The sequence below is a fragment of the Taeniopygia guttata genome, chromosome 1, assembly GCF_048771995.1.
Source record: "Taeniopygia guttata chromosome 1, bTaeGut7.mat, whole genome shotgun sequence".
NCBI lineage: Eukaryota > Metazoa > Chordata > Aves > Passeriformes > Estrildidae > Taeniopygia > Taeniopygia guttata.
In genome coordinates this window covers 18,203,116-18,223,093 of record NC_133024.1, presented here as the reverse complement: position 1 = coordinate 18,223,093, position 19,978 = coordinate 18,203,116, and the positions used below count along the sequence as shown (strand labels likewise).

General features: G+C 39.9%; 1 protein-coding gene across 4 annotated transcripts in view; it reads left to right on the top strand.

Moving 5' to 3' along the window:
* Positions 1 to 19,978, top strand: part of FCHSD2 (FCH and double SH3 domains 2) — a 121,235-nt gene that overhangs the window by 26,422 nt on the left and 74,835 nt on the right. For all 4 annotated transcript variants that reach the window (XM_030264090.4, XM_030264099.4, XM_041713807.2 and 1 more), the window contains exon 3: positions 352 to 397. In XM_030264090.4, coding sequence (XP_030119950.3) covers positions 352 to 397 — 46 coding nt within the window. The remainder of the gene's footprint in view (positions 1 to 351; positions 398 to 19,978) is intronic.

Below are 19,978 nucleotides of genomic sequence, written 5' to 3'. Positions count from 1 at the left end.
ACTTGGCTGTACTGCTTGAAAGCTGATGAGCTTTTCATGAAGAAAATGGTATTTATGCCTGGGAGCTGAGTAGTCCTGGGAACTGAGTTTACCCAATAAAACTTGGAAATTCAACCATCACACATGTGAAGTCCACACACAGTCGTTGCTGGGCTACTGATGTGCACTTGTCAAACCATTTCCCTTTTTTGTTGCTCTTTCACTCTGCAAACTGTCCAGCAGAAGCTCCTTTTAAAGTAAATTATTGAATTTGTACAGTTTTGCTCTCTGGGTTAATGGATTTTGACTAAATTACTGAATTTGGAGTGTTTTGCTTCATGTTCTAATGAAATTTCTTTGCTCTTCTTTCAGAGCATTCAGTCAGAAAAGAGCTGCAATTGAGAAAGAATATGCACAGGTAGGAATAATTTTGATTGCTGTGGCATTGTTCTGTTGGGATAATTTGTTAATCAGCAAATTACCATGGTGAATGTTTTTATCATTTATCTTTTCTGTAAGTGACTTACCATGAAAATGTGTTGAAGTTCTGAATCAGTTTGATCTATATAGGACTTAGGCCTATTCTGTATTTTCATGTATTTTGACTTGGGGAAGTTCTCGAGTACAGAAAACATTTTTAACATTTTTTCCCCAATTGTTATAAAGTCAAACTCTGTGTGCTTTTCTCAGAAGTCAATGTGAAATTTGAGTGAAAGGTAAAATCAGGTCAATTAGAGGGAGAGGAAATGTTCTGGCTTATTTGATCCAAAATAAATTTAAATTCACATTCTTCAGTAAGAGCAGCTTCCCATTCATCTGAAATAAAAGAGGATTTGGCCTCATGCTTGTGATAGGGAGTGGAATGAATTTTGATTTGTTTGTGAGAAAAGAGGGAGGATTGCTTTTTCTCCCCCAGTCCAAAATTAGAAAGCATCTAATAAGGGGCAGCTGCCTATTTAATTTACAGTAAAGGCTCTTGGAGCTTAAGTCCAAGTACAACAGATTAAAAATACACTGATTTATTTTAAAATAGATGAAAGGTAGAATAAAATCCAAGGGAGTGAGCTCGTGGAGCTCAGTATGCCATAAATCCAACTGGAGATGTGCCTGACATGGAATGTGAGAACACAAGCTGTCACCAGGCTGCTTCCAAGTGCAGTTTGTAGGATGTCATGTTAAACATCCTTTTAGTCCTCAGTGCTGCATCACCCCCAAAATACACAGAGCAAGCGTTTTGGGGCCAGGCTTCACTGGCAGTTGGGAAAAGATGGTTCCTGTGCCTGTGACGGATGGGTTTTTAGTGCTGGAATTTCTGCATGTCTTCTCAGCCTAAAACCCATCTGAAAACCCCTCCTACACCACGTGGAATTTGTGCTGAATTAAACCCACTCACTGACAATAGTGCCATAAGTTATTGGTGCTCCCATTTTTCTCCACATATGAATTTACCTTGGCAAGTATCAATTCCATTGGCAGCTGAACTAAATTTGTTTTAATACCTGAATTTTTCAATGATGGTGCCTCCTGAACCTGTGCTTAAAAATATGTGTTCTTGAGTGATTTTTTTTTTAAACTAATACATAAAATTTAACACCAGTTCTTAACACATTTATTCAGTAGACACTGGGAATGTCTTTTATATGCAGAGACATATAGGGAATAGTCCTGATAAGTTGGAAAAATAATTACACTGCGCTTCGGAAAGCTCAGACCTAACAACTGAGGCTTTCAGCTCCTTGGATTTAAAACCCACCCTGCCCCCCCAGCTTTGCAGCAATGCAGCTGCAGCATTTGAGATTCACTGAATAGCTGTTTATATGAATGAAGTCTTGTGGGATCGCTTCCTTGGATTGCTGATAAGTGCACAGCTCCAAAACAATGTTGGATGCTTCTTTGAAGGCCTCTAAAAGGATTTCTGTTTTGGAGGTGGTAATAAAATTTCACATAAAGCCTTTTGGGGAGAGAAGTTGTGCTCCAAATAAATGGCAAATCACATTCATCAGAAGTGGGATATTCCTTTTAAACCAGTTCTAAAGGGAGCTGGAAATGCTCAGTAGTTTATGAAGCCAGATTTCCAAACCTTTTCACAGATTCTCTCCAAATGCCTCTTGTCACCTTAGGGAATTTGGAATATTCTGACATCTGACTTTTTTTTTGGCAAGTTAGAAGCAGTGGAAGGGTGGCCAGTGAAAATCAGTTTCCCAGAACTGAACACTTTGTTGGTTTAAAAAAAAAATGTAGGTTGGTGCCCTGCACTTGGGTGCCAAGTTTCTAAACACAGAGTGCTTTTGTTGGGAGCAGGAGAACCTGTCCAAAGGCAAGTGAAACACCCCAGCCCAGTGTTTATAACTTGCCCCTAATTACATGGTAAGTGGTGCAAATGTATGTGATGAATTACAGGGCCTGGATTTAAATTTCCCTGCTCTTACTTTGTCCGCATTTTTTTTGCATTGTGTTTTCACCTGTTGCCTTTGAAGGTTTCTGGAACTATTTTTTGCTTATTACCCATCTCCAGTGGGTTCTTTCCTGGCTTTTCAAGGATATGCTGTGGTATAAATGGGAGAAGGATCCACTGTATCAGCAATTCTGCAGTTTTCTAGATCAGTTGGGATTCTGCACTCAGCTCTTCCACTTGTATTTTTGGTCCTGCATTATTTAATATATGCTTAGAGGCTTACCTTAATATTCAGAAATGAGAGCTTAGAAAGGTTCTCATTTCCCAATAACAGTATGCCTGCTAATAGCATTTAAATTGCAATTTTATATTGTTATTATTAGCTGTTCTCCGTGATTAATAAGCGACCTGAAATCAGTACCTGAGAATACTCTTATGGTGAAAAAACAGTTTACTGAATGTGTGCTTTTGCTGCTACCTACAAAAAACTGCTTTACCCAGCATGTTAAATAGGTAAAATGTTGGTTTTTTGGAGGTTTTTTGAGATTATAAATACATCTTTGCTGCAGTTACTATTATTTCACACTTTTAACTCAAGAGACCCGTCTCTTATAGTCTGGGAACACACAGATGACCTTCCTTGTCGTGTCGTGCTTTTGCTTGATGTTTCATTATCATTGTTTCAGAGTAAAACGTGACTCCAGGCAATCAGCATGGCCTGGCCCCTTGGAATTTGCAAGTAACCTCAAGGAGGTTGAGTTTCCCTGCATGCTAATGAGTTTCTAATTGTAGTACCTCAACTAAAGGCACTGATGTTCTACAAAAAAGGTGGGAGAGCCCATTCCCTGAGCTACATTTCAAGTGAGGTACAAGTAGAAGTGTCTGTTCAGTTTTTTTTTTTAAGAGGCAGTAATTGTTAGGGTTTTTTTTCTCCTCTCTGTGTTTTCTAGAGGTCAAATTAACATTGAAGAGCTGTGGGTGCTCAGTAAAACCAGCTTATCTGTCATCAGGAGGGGACAGGGCACTCGGTGTTGATTGCTGTATCTGTGGCACTGAGAAACTTCATACATCTAAAGCATTTTCAGATGTGGAGAAAAGAAAGGTTAATGTAGTTTATAGCCACAGAGTCCCGTTGGCAGCTCCTCATATCCATGGTAGTGGTCGGGAGAGGAGCCTTAAATAAGATGAAATGGATGTGAGAGGGAAAAGCAGCTGGAGGTGGGGTGAGAGGAGCAGGAAAGGTGGGGAGGTGGATGTAAGCAGACACCATGGTCACCCTTACCCATTTCCCTCACCCTGTGTGTCACCAGACCTAGAAAATGGACCCGTTTCAAGACATCAGAATAGATGCATTAATATTTCCTAAAAAATTACAATATTCCTATGGCATTTTTTGTCCATACAATGTGCGCCTGTGTATACATAATATATAAAGCAGATACACAACATCATTTATTTTATATCTGTATGTATATGTATTTTATATATAATTTATTTATATATTTGCCAGAATGTACTGGTTTTCCATTGTTTAAAAGCAAACTAGAAGCTGACAATTTCTTTTACCACGTTCTAACAAGGGTTCCAAGCCCCCCAGTGTTCTATTGAACAATTTTTCAGGGGATTAAAATCATAAAGGGTTAAAATCAGACATTCCCACCATATCTTAGTAACTTCTGCCATGGCTCATTTTTTTTCCTTTGCTGTTCTTTATCATCTATTCCAACACTTTGTGAAAATTAACTGATTTATCTTTATCCTGTGAAGACTGGAAAGGTGATGGTATTACTCTCATAAGGAATGAGAGAAATCAAGTACATTTTAGCCAAAATACCACAAGTCTTTGATAGAATGGATACTGAACTCTACTGAAAATACACTGATTTATTGGAGTGTTTCAGTGGTGACTGTAGGAACAGGAGGAGGGCAGGCACTGCACAGGAACAGCTGTGAAATTTGGGAATGGTGCTGGGGAGTTCTGTAAATAGAACCCTGTCAGCATGGAACCCTAGTCACCTGGGTTGATTCCTAAATCCCACCAGGCAAAACAGCTGCAGCCTAGCAAACACAGACTTACAACAGGTTTGGAACACAAAACAAAAATTCCAGGGTGAAGCAAATTCTTTCCTCTGCCTCCCAGCTACAGAACCCCTGGAGCGGCAGGAAAAAATAACTTGAGGTACCTGCCCTGCAAAGCCAGCAAGCAGCTTTCCATGAGATCACTGCCTGCAGTCTGGGCAAAATGGGTTGGATCTTTTAATCCCAAAGGATGCAGGAGGTTGCTGTGGGAGAGCAGGAAGAGATTGTGGATTTTAAGGGTGGGTCCCTGACTTGGGGACAAACAAGGAGCAGCCGTGGGTTGACTGCTCAGGAGCTGTTTTGTTAGCAGATGAACTTAAGTTACTTGTTTCTTCCTGTGAGGATGATTTTAGAGTTGCTGCAGTGCTAAACCTCCCTCTAGAGTATTTTTGTATTACTTAAGAGAAATGTCTTGGTTTTGTTTTAGAGTGAAATTGATGACTTTTGTAGTCAAGCAGTAATTTAAAAAACCTGGGAATTTAGTTCATATATGTGTATGAAAGATGCATTTTTAAGACTTAGGACACTTCATCTTTTTGGGATCTTCTGTATTTCAGATCATGTGAGGAGAGTTTAGTTCATAATTAGCCCATATGCAGAAAGTAGGTAGGTTTTTCTTTTATCTCAGGCTTATCTTTGGAAGGAATTTAGCTGTCATTCTGTGATTTCTCTGCAGATAAACTTTCACTTGTAGTACATGAGTGGATTGAGTTGAAATTTCCATCCTGGCTATCCTGAGCTGAATGGATGCTGTATCTGTCTGGATATATTTGATAGCAATTCATTTGAAAGGCAACAAATTGTTTTGAAACTCACCTGTATAAATACAATATTTATTGTATTTTCAAACTTACTGTAGGAAACACTAGGAAAAACACAGAGTGAAATATTTTTCCAGGAATGAAGTCACCGAGTGTCTGCAAGTGTTGGTTTTATCATTGTGTCTGTTTTAAAAGACAGGCAAAATATTCCAAAACAAAAAAACCCAGCCTGGTAAAAATTACCCTGGAGACCTGAGGTGCTCCATGTGCACCACTCAAAAGTGTGGCAGAGCTTTGAGGTACCTTATTACTAATTTATTGGTAGTGTTGCAAACCATTTTAGCAGGCATTCAGTGTGTTGGTTTAATTGCATATGAAAACCGTGGTTGTGTCCACCAGCACTGGGGAATGTTCTCCTCCCAGCCCAGAGGCTTTGTGCTGGTCTTTATCCAAGTTCCATTTTTTTCCAGTGGTAGCTGTGTGAATGTGGCACCTCTTTCTCTTAGCAGAGTTCATTTCTTACTTGTGCAGAGAGAACGACCGCTGAAATCCTACAATCCAAGATCTGACTTAAATATTCCACCTTTCCTGTTGTAGGAATTTCTATAGGAGAAGGCAGCAGACCCACAGAATCTTCATGTGTGACTTTATTTTGGATGTTACTGCCTGAAGCTTGGTTGGCACATCTGCTTAGGGGAGGGGGAAAAGCTGTATCCAAGAAACCTCTGGATCCAATAGCAAAAATGCCAGAGCCATTCGAGCCTTTTCCTGCACTGAGTGATGTTCCCTCATGGATCCTTAGGGCTGTGGCACTGGATGATCTTCAAGGTCCCTTCCAAGCCAAAACACTCTGGGATTCTGTGACTTAATTTAGGATATTTCTTTTGGATAATCACTGGTGTTTTCTAAACAAGCTTTGGATTCTCTAGACTCCAAATTCAGAGTAAGACCTGTGTTTCAACCTGGGTTATGAGCACTTTAAGTCTTTGTTCCTTGCCATATCCCTGAAAAATCTCATATTTAGTGTGGAATGCCTGTGATTTCAGATACACCTAGAGCCTGGACTATTTTGTTAGTTTGTTTTAAATCTCAGCACAACTAACTCCATTTTTTGGAAGATCCCAAATGGTAGCACTTCCCAGTCACTGCCTGGCGTGGAGATCGTGCATATTGATGGCCTGGTTTGGTCCTTTCAGCCATGGTGGTGCACAATACATCAGCAGAACTTGCTGTTTCCAAAAAGAAAACACCTGCCTGGTGCTACCTTTGGATTATGTTCTCCATTCAAAGCACTGGGATATCCATGAGCGGGGCAGGAAAATGAAGTGTAGGACTCCGTGGCTATTCAGGCCATTCTTCCCAAAAAAGCATGGAGAATCAGTGGCCGTGAAGGCCACAAAGACTGAGCTGCTCCATTTCATAAATGGTTAGGAACACTATTGTGAATTTTAGAATAACTTGTAGAGACAAGTTTGACAAATCAGATGTTGTAATGGGATTATTGATACTATTCTGCACTTGTCACAGTTCAACCTCTTAGTGCACGTTTCCCTTTTTTCCCCCAAACAAGAAGCTCTTTAGAATTCTCTATATTAAATGTCCATTTAACATTTAATATAATATACTTTGCCTGGAACAAAGACTGTGGGTCTATGAGTGACATTCCAAACAATATTATCATTGACCTTCTCTTTTTATGTAGATTTTGAATTCAGATGTCCGTGTACTTTTCCATCTCCAAAAAACACATGTCAGAACTTAAAGTAGGGTAAAAAAGTGGAATATCTGATTTTTGGTCTTGTCTCACTGATTGTTCTGTTAGAAGAAAAGTGAAAATGCCCTACACTGCAGCATTAGCCCATTTAAAAAGAATTTTAAAAGGCAGTCTTTAAAAAATGCTAAGCTATCTGCTACAGTTTTTATGGAATTCTTTAGGTTAAAATAATATTTCTCTAAGAACAGAGGAGGACTGTCAGCTTCTATTTTCAGTGAAAACATCTAGTTCCTTATAAAGGGGCTGCTAAGCTTAGAATTACTCTATTCCTACAAAGAAAGCCCTTCATAAAGAAACCCCATTTTTTGCTGAACTGATGCAAGCGAGTTTCTCTGAGCCTGCTTTTAGCAGTTATTTTTCTTTCCGATTACTGTGCTCAGAAGCATCCAGGGCCTGGAATTTGGATCCTTGTAAGTGGTTCTGCTTGCAGATGAAAAACTTTATTCTTCAGAGCTGCTCTTTACTTGGCCATGCAGCCCCAGCAGTGTGCCCGGCAGCGGATCCTGCAGCCCGTGGGGTTGCTTCTGTGGGCATCGTTTTTCCCCTGCCACCTCAGTTTTTCTCAAGCTACCTCACTGTTTCAGTTCTTTTCCAACACATCCAGCCCTTCAGACATCCTTCCCAGCCGCTGCCCAGAGGGCAGGCCAGTCACAACTCAAGGCTTTCAAAATATGCACAGTGGAAACTTTGGGCCTCTTGAAGTAGCAGCAGCAGCAGCTGAGTCACGAGTCCCTGCCAGCCAAGGCTGCTCCACCTCTCTGTGGGCTCCTTTTCCACCTCTTTCCTTCTGTCTTGTCCTGGGAATGCAATACTCTTTCATTTCCTAGCTTGGCACGCCTCACACACATCTCAGAGTTCTTTGGGTGGAGGAGATTGCCGTTCCAACCTCCTTGACCAAGCTGTAGTTTGGTGAGGCCCTTATCCCTTTGAAACTTGGAAAATCGTTAAGCATCTTGGTTCCCATACTGCATCCCTCAGGAAAAACATGTCATTGTTCTCAGAGATAACCCAGGCCCTGCCTGAGCTGCCTCCTTGGCTGTTTTCCCCGCTCCATTTTCCAGTCCCCTGGTAATGGTGGTGCCATGCTCTCCTCCCAGCTTTTGGGATGCTGTCAGTTCCTCAGGAAATGCATCCCTGGTTTGCAGACCACTGCTGGCTGTGCAGGGATCTACAAGCAGTCAGTACACCCAGGAACACTCTGGATGTGGGTTTGGGGGTGTTTGTTTGGGGATTTTTAAATCCCTAAAGCTTCTAGGTAAGAAGGCAAATATTTGATGCATGAACATCACCCATCATCCCTTCCTTGTATTTTCTAGCAGGCCATAAACAACTCAAAAGCTGTTTACCTCTTAACTTTCTTTTGCTTTTATTTGCATTTCTGCACCTTCTCTGTTAGCCCTGCATTTGTTCTAGCCATCAATTGAAAAAAAAAATCTTTTGTATCCAATAGAACTCTGCCTCTTTACCTAACAATACTTTCTAATGCCACTTTCTCTCTTACAATCAAAAGACCATAACTTAGGGTAAAGCAGCAATCACCAGTTTGCCTGAAAATGGTACTCAGGAGAGTGTAATTAAAAAGAAAATGTTGGTCTAAAAAAATTAGCTCATGTAGAAATAGAAGTATGGAGAGTGTAAGTCTGTGTAAATTTCAGTTGGTTAATTCACCCGATTAAATTTTCCCCAATTCAACTGGTTCAGCTGGTTGTCAAAAGTTGGGCACACAGAGGTAATTCATAGGAGATGGTGTTCCTTTTTCTTCTCTGGGACTTTGAAAAACTGTTTGATTGCACCTCCTGCACAGTAACTAAAGTGGTTTTGGGCTATATGTGACTGTATTTTAGGTAGTGACATTTCTGAAAAGTTATTTTCGCTTTTCTGTGTCTCAGACCTTAATTTTATTGTTGAAAAGGTCTCCACTGGTTAAAGAAATTAAAAAAAAATAAGAGAGAAGAGCTAGTTTTATTTACTGTTCAATAATTAAACACATGAACTTGTGTTCACACTGTAAAAAGGCCTGAACATGGGTTTGCAGGAGCAGCCTGTCATCCTTGCCATTACAGAGCAATCCCCAAACCCTGGAATCCAGATTTCACATTGGACCCAAGGAGTTCATTAGATGGATGTAAGGAAAACTGGGCAGAGCTTCTTGGCTACTGAAGCTGTTTATGTTAGGGGATTATTTACAGGGTAAAGTAGATGTGTTCTTAACTATTTTCAAAAAAGATACTTCCTTCTTCCTCTTTACAGCCTTGGAAGTTTGCTTTCAGACCTGGATAAACCAGGATGTGTTGACAGTGAAAAAAAAAAACCAAAAAAACCCCAACAAAAACAAACAAACAAACAAACAAAACCCCAAACCCAAAAAAAAACCCCAACAACAACCAAAACCAACAACCCAACAGAGAATGTTTAAGTCAAATCTCCCCTAAATGATTATTCAGTGTCAGACCCTGCATCTACAGTGGGTGACTTGTTCAGTTTTATACAGATAAAGGCCTCTGGGCAGTTTACACTCCCAAAAGAAAAAAGAGGAGGGAGAAGGGAAAGCCATCAGCTTTCACATCCTAAGGATTATTTCTGAGAGTTGTCCAAACTGTTGTCTCAAACATTTTTTGTTCTGTTTCATGGTATGTAGGGCCAGCAGTGAAGCTCAGCTGGGTCATTCCCTTCCACATCGCGGTAGGAGGAATAAAGAACAACATTTGAACATCTTGGTGCTTTAGATAAGGAAAAACGCTTGTCCAGCTGGATTCTGGAAAACTGGGTGGCTGGGATCCCATATAGATGATGGGCTCCACTTGATTACTGGATTGGTGCTATTTTATTTTAGTAGTTTTTGGTTGTTATTCATTAAGTTACTTATTAATCACTTCTCTTTTTTTTCCATGAAAAATAAAACAGGCCAGTGCAACAAGTTTTAAACTGGGAGATTTCCATATATTTTAAAATCAATTAACTTCTTTTTTGTTGAGAAAACATTTTAAAATGTGGTTTGATGGGTACGTTAGTGACATCAACATCAGTAAACACTCATGAGGGGAAAATCCAGTGTAGGTATAGTGCAGGAACAGAACCTTAACATAGATTTACATTTTAATTTATAGATGTAAAGCATTCTTTTCAGTCATCAGAATTGTGTTGATGATGGCATACAGTTATTCCTGCTATCCCTTTTTTAATTTTCAATATTACTGCATATTTTCTGCTAGGCATATATCCTGCCTGCTGCTCATTTCCCTAGCAATATACTCTTCACTGCCTTTTGCAGTTTAAAGCGTAGTTAGTCATATTTTCAACAAAAATAAAAGCATGTTTCATATTGGTTGCAAACAGAAACTAATTGAGTAGGAAGAAACCTACAGATTTATGAAAAAAAAAAACAACCTTCTCAGCATTGGTTTTCTTAGTTCTGCTTGTGTCCAAATATGGCCCAGAGCTTTTTTTTTACCTTCACAAGTCATAAAGAGGCAATTAAAAAAAAAAAAAAAATACCGAGGGTTGGTTACATTTTTTGAGATGTGAAATTTGTGAGCTCCTGGGTTTCCTGGGTTTATTTCTCTTCAGGATACCAGATAAATCTGTGTTTGCTTTTTGATTGTCTATCCAAATAGGCTGGCCAAAAATTTGCATTTTTCCTATCACATGGGGTTTTCTTGTATTTATAGCAGAATCTTGAAAGATACTTTCTGTCTCGTGTTGGCTTTCTGATTTTGTTTTGCCTGGTAATTTATGTTCACCTAAGATAGAGCAAAACATCTCTACAAATGCCCTCCAGTAAATGTGGTTTGGAGTGGAATTTGTAAGCAGGATTATTTTTTCTGTGTTCATAAAAGTGAATAATGCAGATTATACACTGCCTACCTTTTTAAAAAGAGTTTTCAATTACACAGCTATTATCAGGTGTAATGACGCTAAAATTGTTTACTTTTATATAAGAATAATAATATAAGCTCTTAAATATAATAAAGGGGTTGTGGAGAGTCACAAACAGCTGGAATACATCAAAATGGGTTTTTTTGGTTATTCTTGTCGCCTCCAGGTTGTCTGCTAAACCTTTAGGAAGCAAAATCTGCTCACATAAAAAAATCTGGAAATGTGATCCATGGTGCAGGCAGCTTCTGGGAGGTGTCCTGCAGAAGGGTTTGGTTGAAGGTTCCACCAAGAATTCTTAGAAATACCTTGGAGAAATATTGACATGCTGCTAAAACTACATCCTGTCATTTTTTTTCCCTGCAAAGAGCTCTGTACTCGTTCCAAAGGAAAAGAACAAAAAACATACAGAATATTGAATATATGTGGTAGAAATGTATGTTCTTTCCCTCCAAATAACAAAGAATTCGGTGATCCTTGTGACTCCAAACACCCAATATTCCATGATACAAGATTAAGAAATTTTAATTTTTGACTTCAAAACCATTTTCCTCTGTAGCAATAATTGCACCGCAATAAATGGTAAAAATTGTAGGGTTGGGGTGGGTGGGTTGTGTTTATTTTTTTAGAAGTGGGTCTTGTCACCTGCTCTATGGTGACCTTCATGCTTGTACCATGGCTCCTTAGTTTCTTAAAACTTCTTTCTGGGGAAAAATCCATGAGAAAAAGGGTTTTTGCTGTGTGTTAGTAAATTGAGCTCCTGAATCTTTAAAAAAAAAAACACCCTCACATATTTTGCAAGTTCATATGGCTTATCTACTGTTTTTGTTTGGGTTTTTCCCCTATGTGTGTCAGGCGTAAAGAAATGAGGCAAAGAACTTGTAAAGGAGAAATGCTGCAAACAACCTTGTGGGAAGTAGTTTCAGTTCCAGAAACGTGTGTTCTCCTTGGGAAGCCACAGAGCTGAAGTGAGGCTCAGCTTCCAAATGCAGATATTGAATGTCTCTAAATTTGAGTCATATCCTTAAAAATAAAATACTCTTAGCTCCACAAAAATTCATTTTCACTCAGCAGTCATATTTTCCTCTCTAAGCCAGTTGTAAAATTCCACCAGCTCCTATCCTGCCAGCGTTGTATATAACAGGAATAAACAGATTTACTCTTTCAGCCACTTTCTGATGCTGTGTTTGACAGAGTCTCTCCCTGATTATTCTTGCAGTTTATCCAGGTTCAGGAGCGTGGCATGTTTGCTGATTCATGGCAGGATTAGGATGTGCTGAGGAAGCACTGCTGGAATTTAGCCTTGCTGGGAGCACAGCCTGTGTTCAGCAGGGATACAGCCTGTGGGAATTCTGCTGTTCTCATACATTCAAAACTTCTGGGTATTTTATGATTTTTTTTCCCTCACAGTATCTAAAGCTTTAAGTGTTCCACATATTTAAAAAAGCATTTTCCAGCAAAAATAATAAAACATCTGAGTGAGTGTATGTCCAAGCCCATCCCATAATTCTGTCCTGAAAGCACAGTGGCAACTCTTCTAGATATATCACCTGTATTGGTTCTCCTTCCTCTGCTCAGATCTGTGAGGTTGAAATTCACTTTTCTTCACCAATTTTCAGGGAAGAATCCTCAGGAACTCATTTGGCTGCTGCACTGAGTCACTTGGTGGGTGGTTTTGTGGGATATAAATCCCACTTCACCCCAGTTATTAGGGAGGCCACCCATCATTTTTGAGATGTCAGGTGTTTAAATCCATGACCAGAGACTCCTGATAACTAAGACCAGAGATGTTTTTCCCCCATTTAAAAAAGAGCCAACCCAGCCTTGAAATAACAACAACTTATAAACTCTTTAGCCAGCCCTTATCCAATACATGTTTGTGCCTTCCATAATCCTTGATGGATTATTGAGGTGTTAATTCTAAATTAATACTAAATAATTATTCAGGTACTCTGGGAGAGCTTCCTCTCTGCTGAAGAAAGCACTTTGGCTTGCCAGCTGAGAAACTAAATAAACTAAACTAAAATAAATATCATTTTTATAGCATCAGTGTGCTCCATTGATTTGGGCTTTTTCTATCTCAACTTTTTCAGTGTTTTCCCTCTCTAGCTGCACTGCCAGCTGTCTCCCCACTCCAAATTATACTGTCACCAGTTCTGTAAACACCAGAGAAAACCACTTTTATATTAAATTCCTTTCCCCACTGAAGTGGTCGATGGAGCTGGTAACCAAGTTACTAAAGAATCAAAAGCAGAGGAGCTTTTAATTAAATATAATTTGGCAAGGTGCCCAGAAATTTCCCTGTCGTGGGAGTGGGGAATGACAAACAAAATGAAGAGCTGCCACTGCTGCCTTTCAGAGTGTCTGGAAGATGTATTTGCTTGGATGTGCAGATCTGCTACCAAATAGTAATAAAAAAAAAAACCCACAGAGCAGCTCCAGTGCCAAGGTGACCTTATGCAAGTGGTTTGTGTAAGCTCAGGATGAGCTGTGATCACATTTCAGAGGAAGCAGAAGAATGGGATACAAACTGAAATCCTCTGTGGTTTTAGATTGTTTAAAGGTGAGAAGCAATTCAGTGCCATGAATTGCCCCTCATTTACATCAATTCCACATGATGCCACATTATTTTATAATTATCCCTGCTTGCATGTGGGGTCATTAAATCATTCATGGGCTGCTGTTGAGGTGGGATTCTGTCAGTGTGCTTTTAGGTGGTGTCTTTGTTTTTATCATCCTTGATTTTTTCAGAAAGCTTTGCCATAGATGATTCAGTTTTTGGTCATCTCTGCCTTTTCTTGCCCGCATAATGAGTATCTCATGTTCATGGTTTCAGTGAGTCCTTTCTTGCTGTGTTCAATGTTGTGATTTCAGTGTGATTTCAGGTAGATCTTCCCCATCTTTAATCAGCACTATATTTGTTTTTAACTTCTAAATCTGCCTTTCTGTCTTCCTTTCCCAAACAAATTACGTTCTCATTTGGAAAGGAGGGAGATGTCATCTCTCTCAGTGATGATTTTTTCATATTTCATGGATGTTTTGATTCATTTTTGCCTCTATATTAGTGCCAGAATGTCTTTCTCAGTTGTCAAAGTACTAAAATCCCTTATGTAGCAATGAGATGACTTGAACTGAAACTTACTTCCAATATTTATGGAAATATTTGATACAGAGCATTTTTCTGCTTAATTTTTTACACTTAAATTCCTTGTTTGTGAAGCTGTAAAGCACCAAGCCCTTGTGTATTAACTTTCCACAAGGTTTTAGTTCACTTCTCTCAATTTCTTGCCTATTTTGCCCTCAGTGATCATTTTCTGTGCCCCCGATTTCTGCAGCTGGCAGGTCACACCAAACTCTGATTTACCCTGGTTATTGGGGGGGGGAGTTTATTTGTATTCTAAGTGCTCTCAGGTAAGGAATGTTTCCTTCTGTGTTTGTACAGCACTATGTAAATTTGCAACAATATATAAATGTTTGCTAATGACCCAGCCCTGTAGAAGCTAACAAGTCACATCAGAGCTGAGCTTGATGTGTTGTGTTCAGAAACACAGGATTTATTTAAAAAAAAAATAGTGATTAAAAAAGGTTGGAGTGGAGAGATGAGCCCAGACTGCAAATTCGAAGGTTGCCCTGGGCTAAATAAAAGTTGTTTTTAAAAATCTATTATCTACCAATGCTGATTTAAATATGAATGCAGTTCACTTTGGTCCTGATTCTGTTTCAGATCTTTTTAAACCAGATTTCATTGGTTTTACTTAGCAGAAATTTGCTCTTGATGTGTTTGCTTAAAACAAGACTTGAGAGAGCCCATCTGCACTCTACAGGCTCTGTGTCAGCACTGGCTTCTTTTTGGCTTCAGGCATTCATGTGAAGAGCATTTTCCTTTGCAAAACCGTGGAATTTTAAGCACACATCGGCCAGTGTGTAAAATACAGTACCAAATGAAGTTAGTTTTATTTTTTTCTGAATGATCTATTTAATTTTCCTGCTTGATCTCAGTTTTAAAGCTTTATTCACATCTTTGTGTCTGGGATTAATTTGACTTGGCACACTGCAGTGTCTCTGTCTCCCAGGAGCAGCTGATAATTTACAATTAATTTCTTTTTCCTCTTCTCCCTATGACTTGAAGCAAAGATTTTTCTCTGCAGAACTCTGAATAATATGCAAAGAGCAAAAATATTTTAAGAATTAATAACTGAGTTACCTGTGATGATTGGAAACTCAAACACGGCTCACCTTGTAATGAGTCCAAAACTGTTATTTACCAGAACATCTTTGGTGTGCAGCAAAGAAACCTTTGAATAATGAATGGTGCCTCTATCTGTGTAGCTGTACAGAAAATATTGGGCTGGAGGCCTACAGTGAAACAAGGAGCTGACAAACGTGTGTTAATTATGTGCTAAATTAATCATATAATTCTGTGCGAGAGAAGGAGAAAATGTGTTTTCTTTTAGGTATGATAATGATGTAAATAAGAAAAATCAGCATTTTGGAACTGACTTTTGAAAGGTAATTTGTTATAATTTTTTATTACTGCTTCCTTTTCTTATTTTTTTAAGTGCCTATTAATTTTTGGAAAAGGCTGAGGCTGATGTGAGTTGCCTGTAAGGGCCTGTGTGTGGTGAGCTGGAGCCAGGGCATGTCTCTGGCTGTGTAAATCACCAAGTGTCCTTTCATCACCTGCATTCATCAAGGAGTTGCAAAGGAGGTGTGAGAGGAACATCTGTGTTACCATAAAATTGTAGAATGGTTTGGATTGGAAGGAACCTTAAAGCTCATGGGCAGGGGCACCTTCCACTATCCCAGGTTGCTCCAAGCCCTTTCCAACCTGGTCTGGAACAATTCCAGGGATGGGGCAGCCACAGTTTCAGGATGTACTCCTGGTGATGTGCCTGTGGGATGTTGGAGAAACACAATCCTGAGAGAGAAAGTGGAAGCAGTATTGTGGCATCTTGGTGATGGGATTTATGGGAATTTTGGGCAGTAAAAATGTCATGGGGGGAAGACTCCACTAAAGCAGGCTGGATTTGTTCCCCCTTAAGTGAACAGTATTGTCTCTGTCCTCCTATTTATATTCTGAATGCTTTTTGTCCTTGCATCAAAGTTGTGAATACCTGGAACAAAAGACCAGTAATAATTAGTTTCTCAAATTGACTAAATGAAAGAACGGAACTTTTAGTGAAATCCAATTATGTACCATCATATATTGAGCTGGTAGTGATGTTCTCATATGCCAAAGTAAATGGCATGCCCTGCAGGCATGTTTTAATTAAAATAGGGGAAAAAAAATTATTTTAGCCCTGCTAAAATAGTTAGTTCTGAAGTTCCTGATTATTTTACTGAATGAGTATAAAGTTCAGTCTCTGAATAAACCCCATCCTCTAAAGGCTCAGTGAATTGCACCTGACAGTGAACAAGGATTGGCAATCCAGAGGGAGTTTGCAGTAAATCAGGGAATGTTCCTGGGGCTGTCGAGGGCTTCCTCTCTCCCAGAGTTCCCTCCAGAGCTCGAGTGAGTGTTGGCAGCAGCAGAGCTGAGAGCAACCAAAAAAGTGTCAGGGATGAAGATCTACGATAAGCACAGATGGAAAGAGCCAGATACAGGAAAGAAAACAAAGCATCTGGGGGGTGGAATTTTGTCCCTGGTGAAAGAAGAAGTGAATGGTGAAGAGCTGTGGAACAGCATAAAAAATGAGATTATGGTAATGGCTGATCAAGTTTTGTCTTAGGAGGCCAAGACAGAGAAACAGAGGTGGGAAGTGCTAGAAATTGAAGGGGGGGGGATGGGGGGGAAATTAAAATGGAGATTGAAGAGATGGACCAGACAGTTGGTGTGGAAAATGGAAATACAGAAATGCCTGGCTGGGGTAAGAATGATCAGAAGAGTGTGTAGAGAAAAACTGGGTTGTATGGCAAGATAAGAGAAGTCTGAAGTGGAGCACTGGAATCATAAATGTCAGTGTTGAAAGACAAGTAATAATTGAGAACATAAACACAGAGGATGAACGATATTTGGAAGACTTAGGGAATGCCCAGAAGCCAATAGGTAGGCTGGTCCAGGAGGAGATTCCCACAGGAAACAGGGAGAGAGAACAGCGGAGTTGGTGGAAATGCAAAGCCCTCGGTATCTTGGCAGAAAAAGGCAGAATCTGAATTCTGGGTGTCAGAAAAATCCTGGAGGAATTCCAGCCAGGCAGGAGACATGATGAAAGCTGTGTACACGTGATGAACAAATGAACAAGAGAATTCACAATTTAATTGTAAATTCTGTTGAATGAGGAAAAGTGGCAATGCTGTCACTGAAGCAGGATTTGATTAAATCACTTTAAAGCAATGTCGGAAACTGCCCAAGAAATTATTTTGAATTGAATTTCAGTGTGAAATTGTTGGGATCTGAATGGAAAAGAGGTGGTGATGGAAATGAAGCCAAGCATCTGGGCCTTGGAAACTTGCTTCAAGGGTTAGGGGATGTTGAGGTGAAGCAAAAAGGAGCATAAAAATAAGTTCTGAAACACTATACTTGTAAAATTATAAAAAAGCAAACAAGGCAACTGCCTCCTATGTAAACTTTTATCTTTACTGACTCCAATTACAGGGCTGGGATAGAGTGAAAACCTGTGAAGCAAAGGAGATGTTGGTCTTTAAATATGGATTACCCTAACCCTGCCCTGTAGGTTCTACTCAACCAACTTTGAGGCCCACTCTAAATTGGATGGATGTGTCCTTTTTTGAGGAATAAGTAACGATTTTAAATATATTTCCTTTTTATTTGAGCAAGGCTCAGGTGATTATTTCTTATTTTAGTCACCTGATACCAGCTGTAGAAACCTGATTCCTTTAGAATCGAAGTCACAGACTGGAATGGGTTGGAAGGGACCTTGAAGCTCATCCTGTTCCACCCCCTGCCATGGGCACCTTCCACTATCCCAGGCTGCTCCAAGCCCCATCCATCCTGGCCTTGAATGCTTCCAGGGATCCAGATTTATTCAGTGATAGTGAGAATAAAGAATTCAGCTGCAGAGCTGAATCCTCAGCCTGTGTAAAACAACCTGCTAATGGCACAGGTTGTTCATCTGTGACAACTTCTGACCCATTAATGCTGCTCTGCATCTGTTTAGTACCTGGTGCTCTGTGGGAAGGGAAAGTCCTGCCCTCAGAATGATAATTAGTCATGCCTAACTTATAATTAATGAAGTTGCAGGCTGCTGGTTACTTGGATCCTACTGAATCCTGGGATTCAGTGGGACAGCAGAAGAAGAGCTGGGATGTCTGCATGAATACTTAGATGCCAAGTTGATATTTGGGAGAGGTGAAAAGCATTTGAGGTAAAAATGGATGATTCAAACCATGGACTTTGAAGAGCTGTGCTTGAAATATAAGAAACATTCTAGTAGGTTTTTAGGGATAAATTTTACATATTTTGGTAAAGTATATTAAAATCAATAATCCTGGAAGATTGAAGTGGTGCAAATTCATTGTCTTAGATTCCACATTTGTATTTTACTTATTCTGTGACCAAGATGTGGAATTGGAAAGAACTCAGCCAGAATCCAGGCTCTCAGATAACCAGATGACATCCTGCCCATCTTCCCCAAACTTTCCTCTTCCAGCTGAAGGAGAGCTGCCATCTCTCAGCTGCTTTGTCCCGTGGCAGAACACAAGAAGAATGTCCAATAGGATGAAGAATACATTTCCTGGGCTCTGAACCCGGGCTCTGACCCCTGCAATCCGCGCTCCAGTAGGATCAATCCAGGCATCTCCCAGCTCCGCCAGGGATGTGTTGCTATCTTCCGTTCACATTCCCTCCCTTCTTTCTCTTGGTTTGTTTTCCACATGACTGGGAAACAATTGCTTCTTCCACATGGAGCCCTTCTCCCATTCCTGGGAAAATAGCAGGGAATGGGGAGCATTTGCATAATCGTCTTTAGTGCTATTGTGGGCGGGCTTTGGATGCCGGCACGGAGTTGCAGACTGGCCACCTGTCCAGAACAAATGAACTTAGCTTTTGTATAACGTTATCTGGTTTTCCACAGTGTTATTTTTGTGTAATGAATAACTCGATTAAAATATTATAAAACCCCATAGTCAGTAAATGTTTGTGTTGCGTTTAAATCCCCCCCTTGCAGGGGTGGGGATGGGGGACAGAGTTTCCTCTTCCTCTGTTAGCACAACTATATTTTCAAGTTGCCTCTGACATAGTTTTATAACTGTCTTTGTGAAATTATCCTCATGAATATTAATTAGGGGTGTGGGAAGGAAAAAAAAACCCAACCCCAAACCTCAAAATGATTTGCATTCATCCTTGTATAAATGATAAATTAAGTGTTGTCTAATGTTTTCTAATGGTCCATTTCACCTATGTAAAACAATTAAACAGTTGGCCTCTTAGGGAAGGAAGAAGAGGAGGGTGCTGAGGACACCACCCCTGCCAGGGCTGCAGCACAAGAATTAAGTTTGTTCACTATTCACATATGTGACTTTTGCCATGTTTCAGTGTTAGTCTTTGATGTCTTGTACTCCTGTGACTGAAATCATAAAAAACTAATTTGAATTTCTGCTTCTAAAGGGGAAAAAAGAGATAGTGTGTTCGTGTGTGCAGGTTTGGGGCTTTTGCCAGCCAAGGTGTGGGAAGGACAAACTCTGGGTGCCACATGTTGCTGCACCTCAACCTTTGCCCCAAGACTGAGTTTCGATTACAGTGTTATGAGAAAGCAAAACAAACCATTCCATACTTTTTCTTGGCCATAAATAACATATGGAGGTTAACCTGGACAGCAAGATTTCCATATTGCCCATTTTACTTTCATATTTGTATCTTTTATTGCCCATAGTAAAAAACAACTGGCCAAAGTTCAGCTAAGTAAGCACTGCTAAATTATGACCCAGAAAGATGTGGGTTTATTCTGCCCCTGAATTTCTCTTTCCCAAAGCATTTAAAGGTAAGAGCTGCATTGACCCAAAGCACATTATTACTATTTTAACTGTGCTTTTGAGTCCTTTCTCAGCTCTGCAGTGGCTGTGGCATTGCTGCTTTGCTGTTTGGTGGCAGCAGATAAGAGGAGGGGAGTTTCTGTCAGTCAGCAATTGCAATTCCATTCCTGAGACAAGAACATCCAC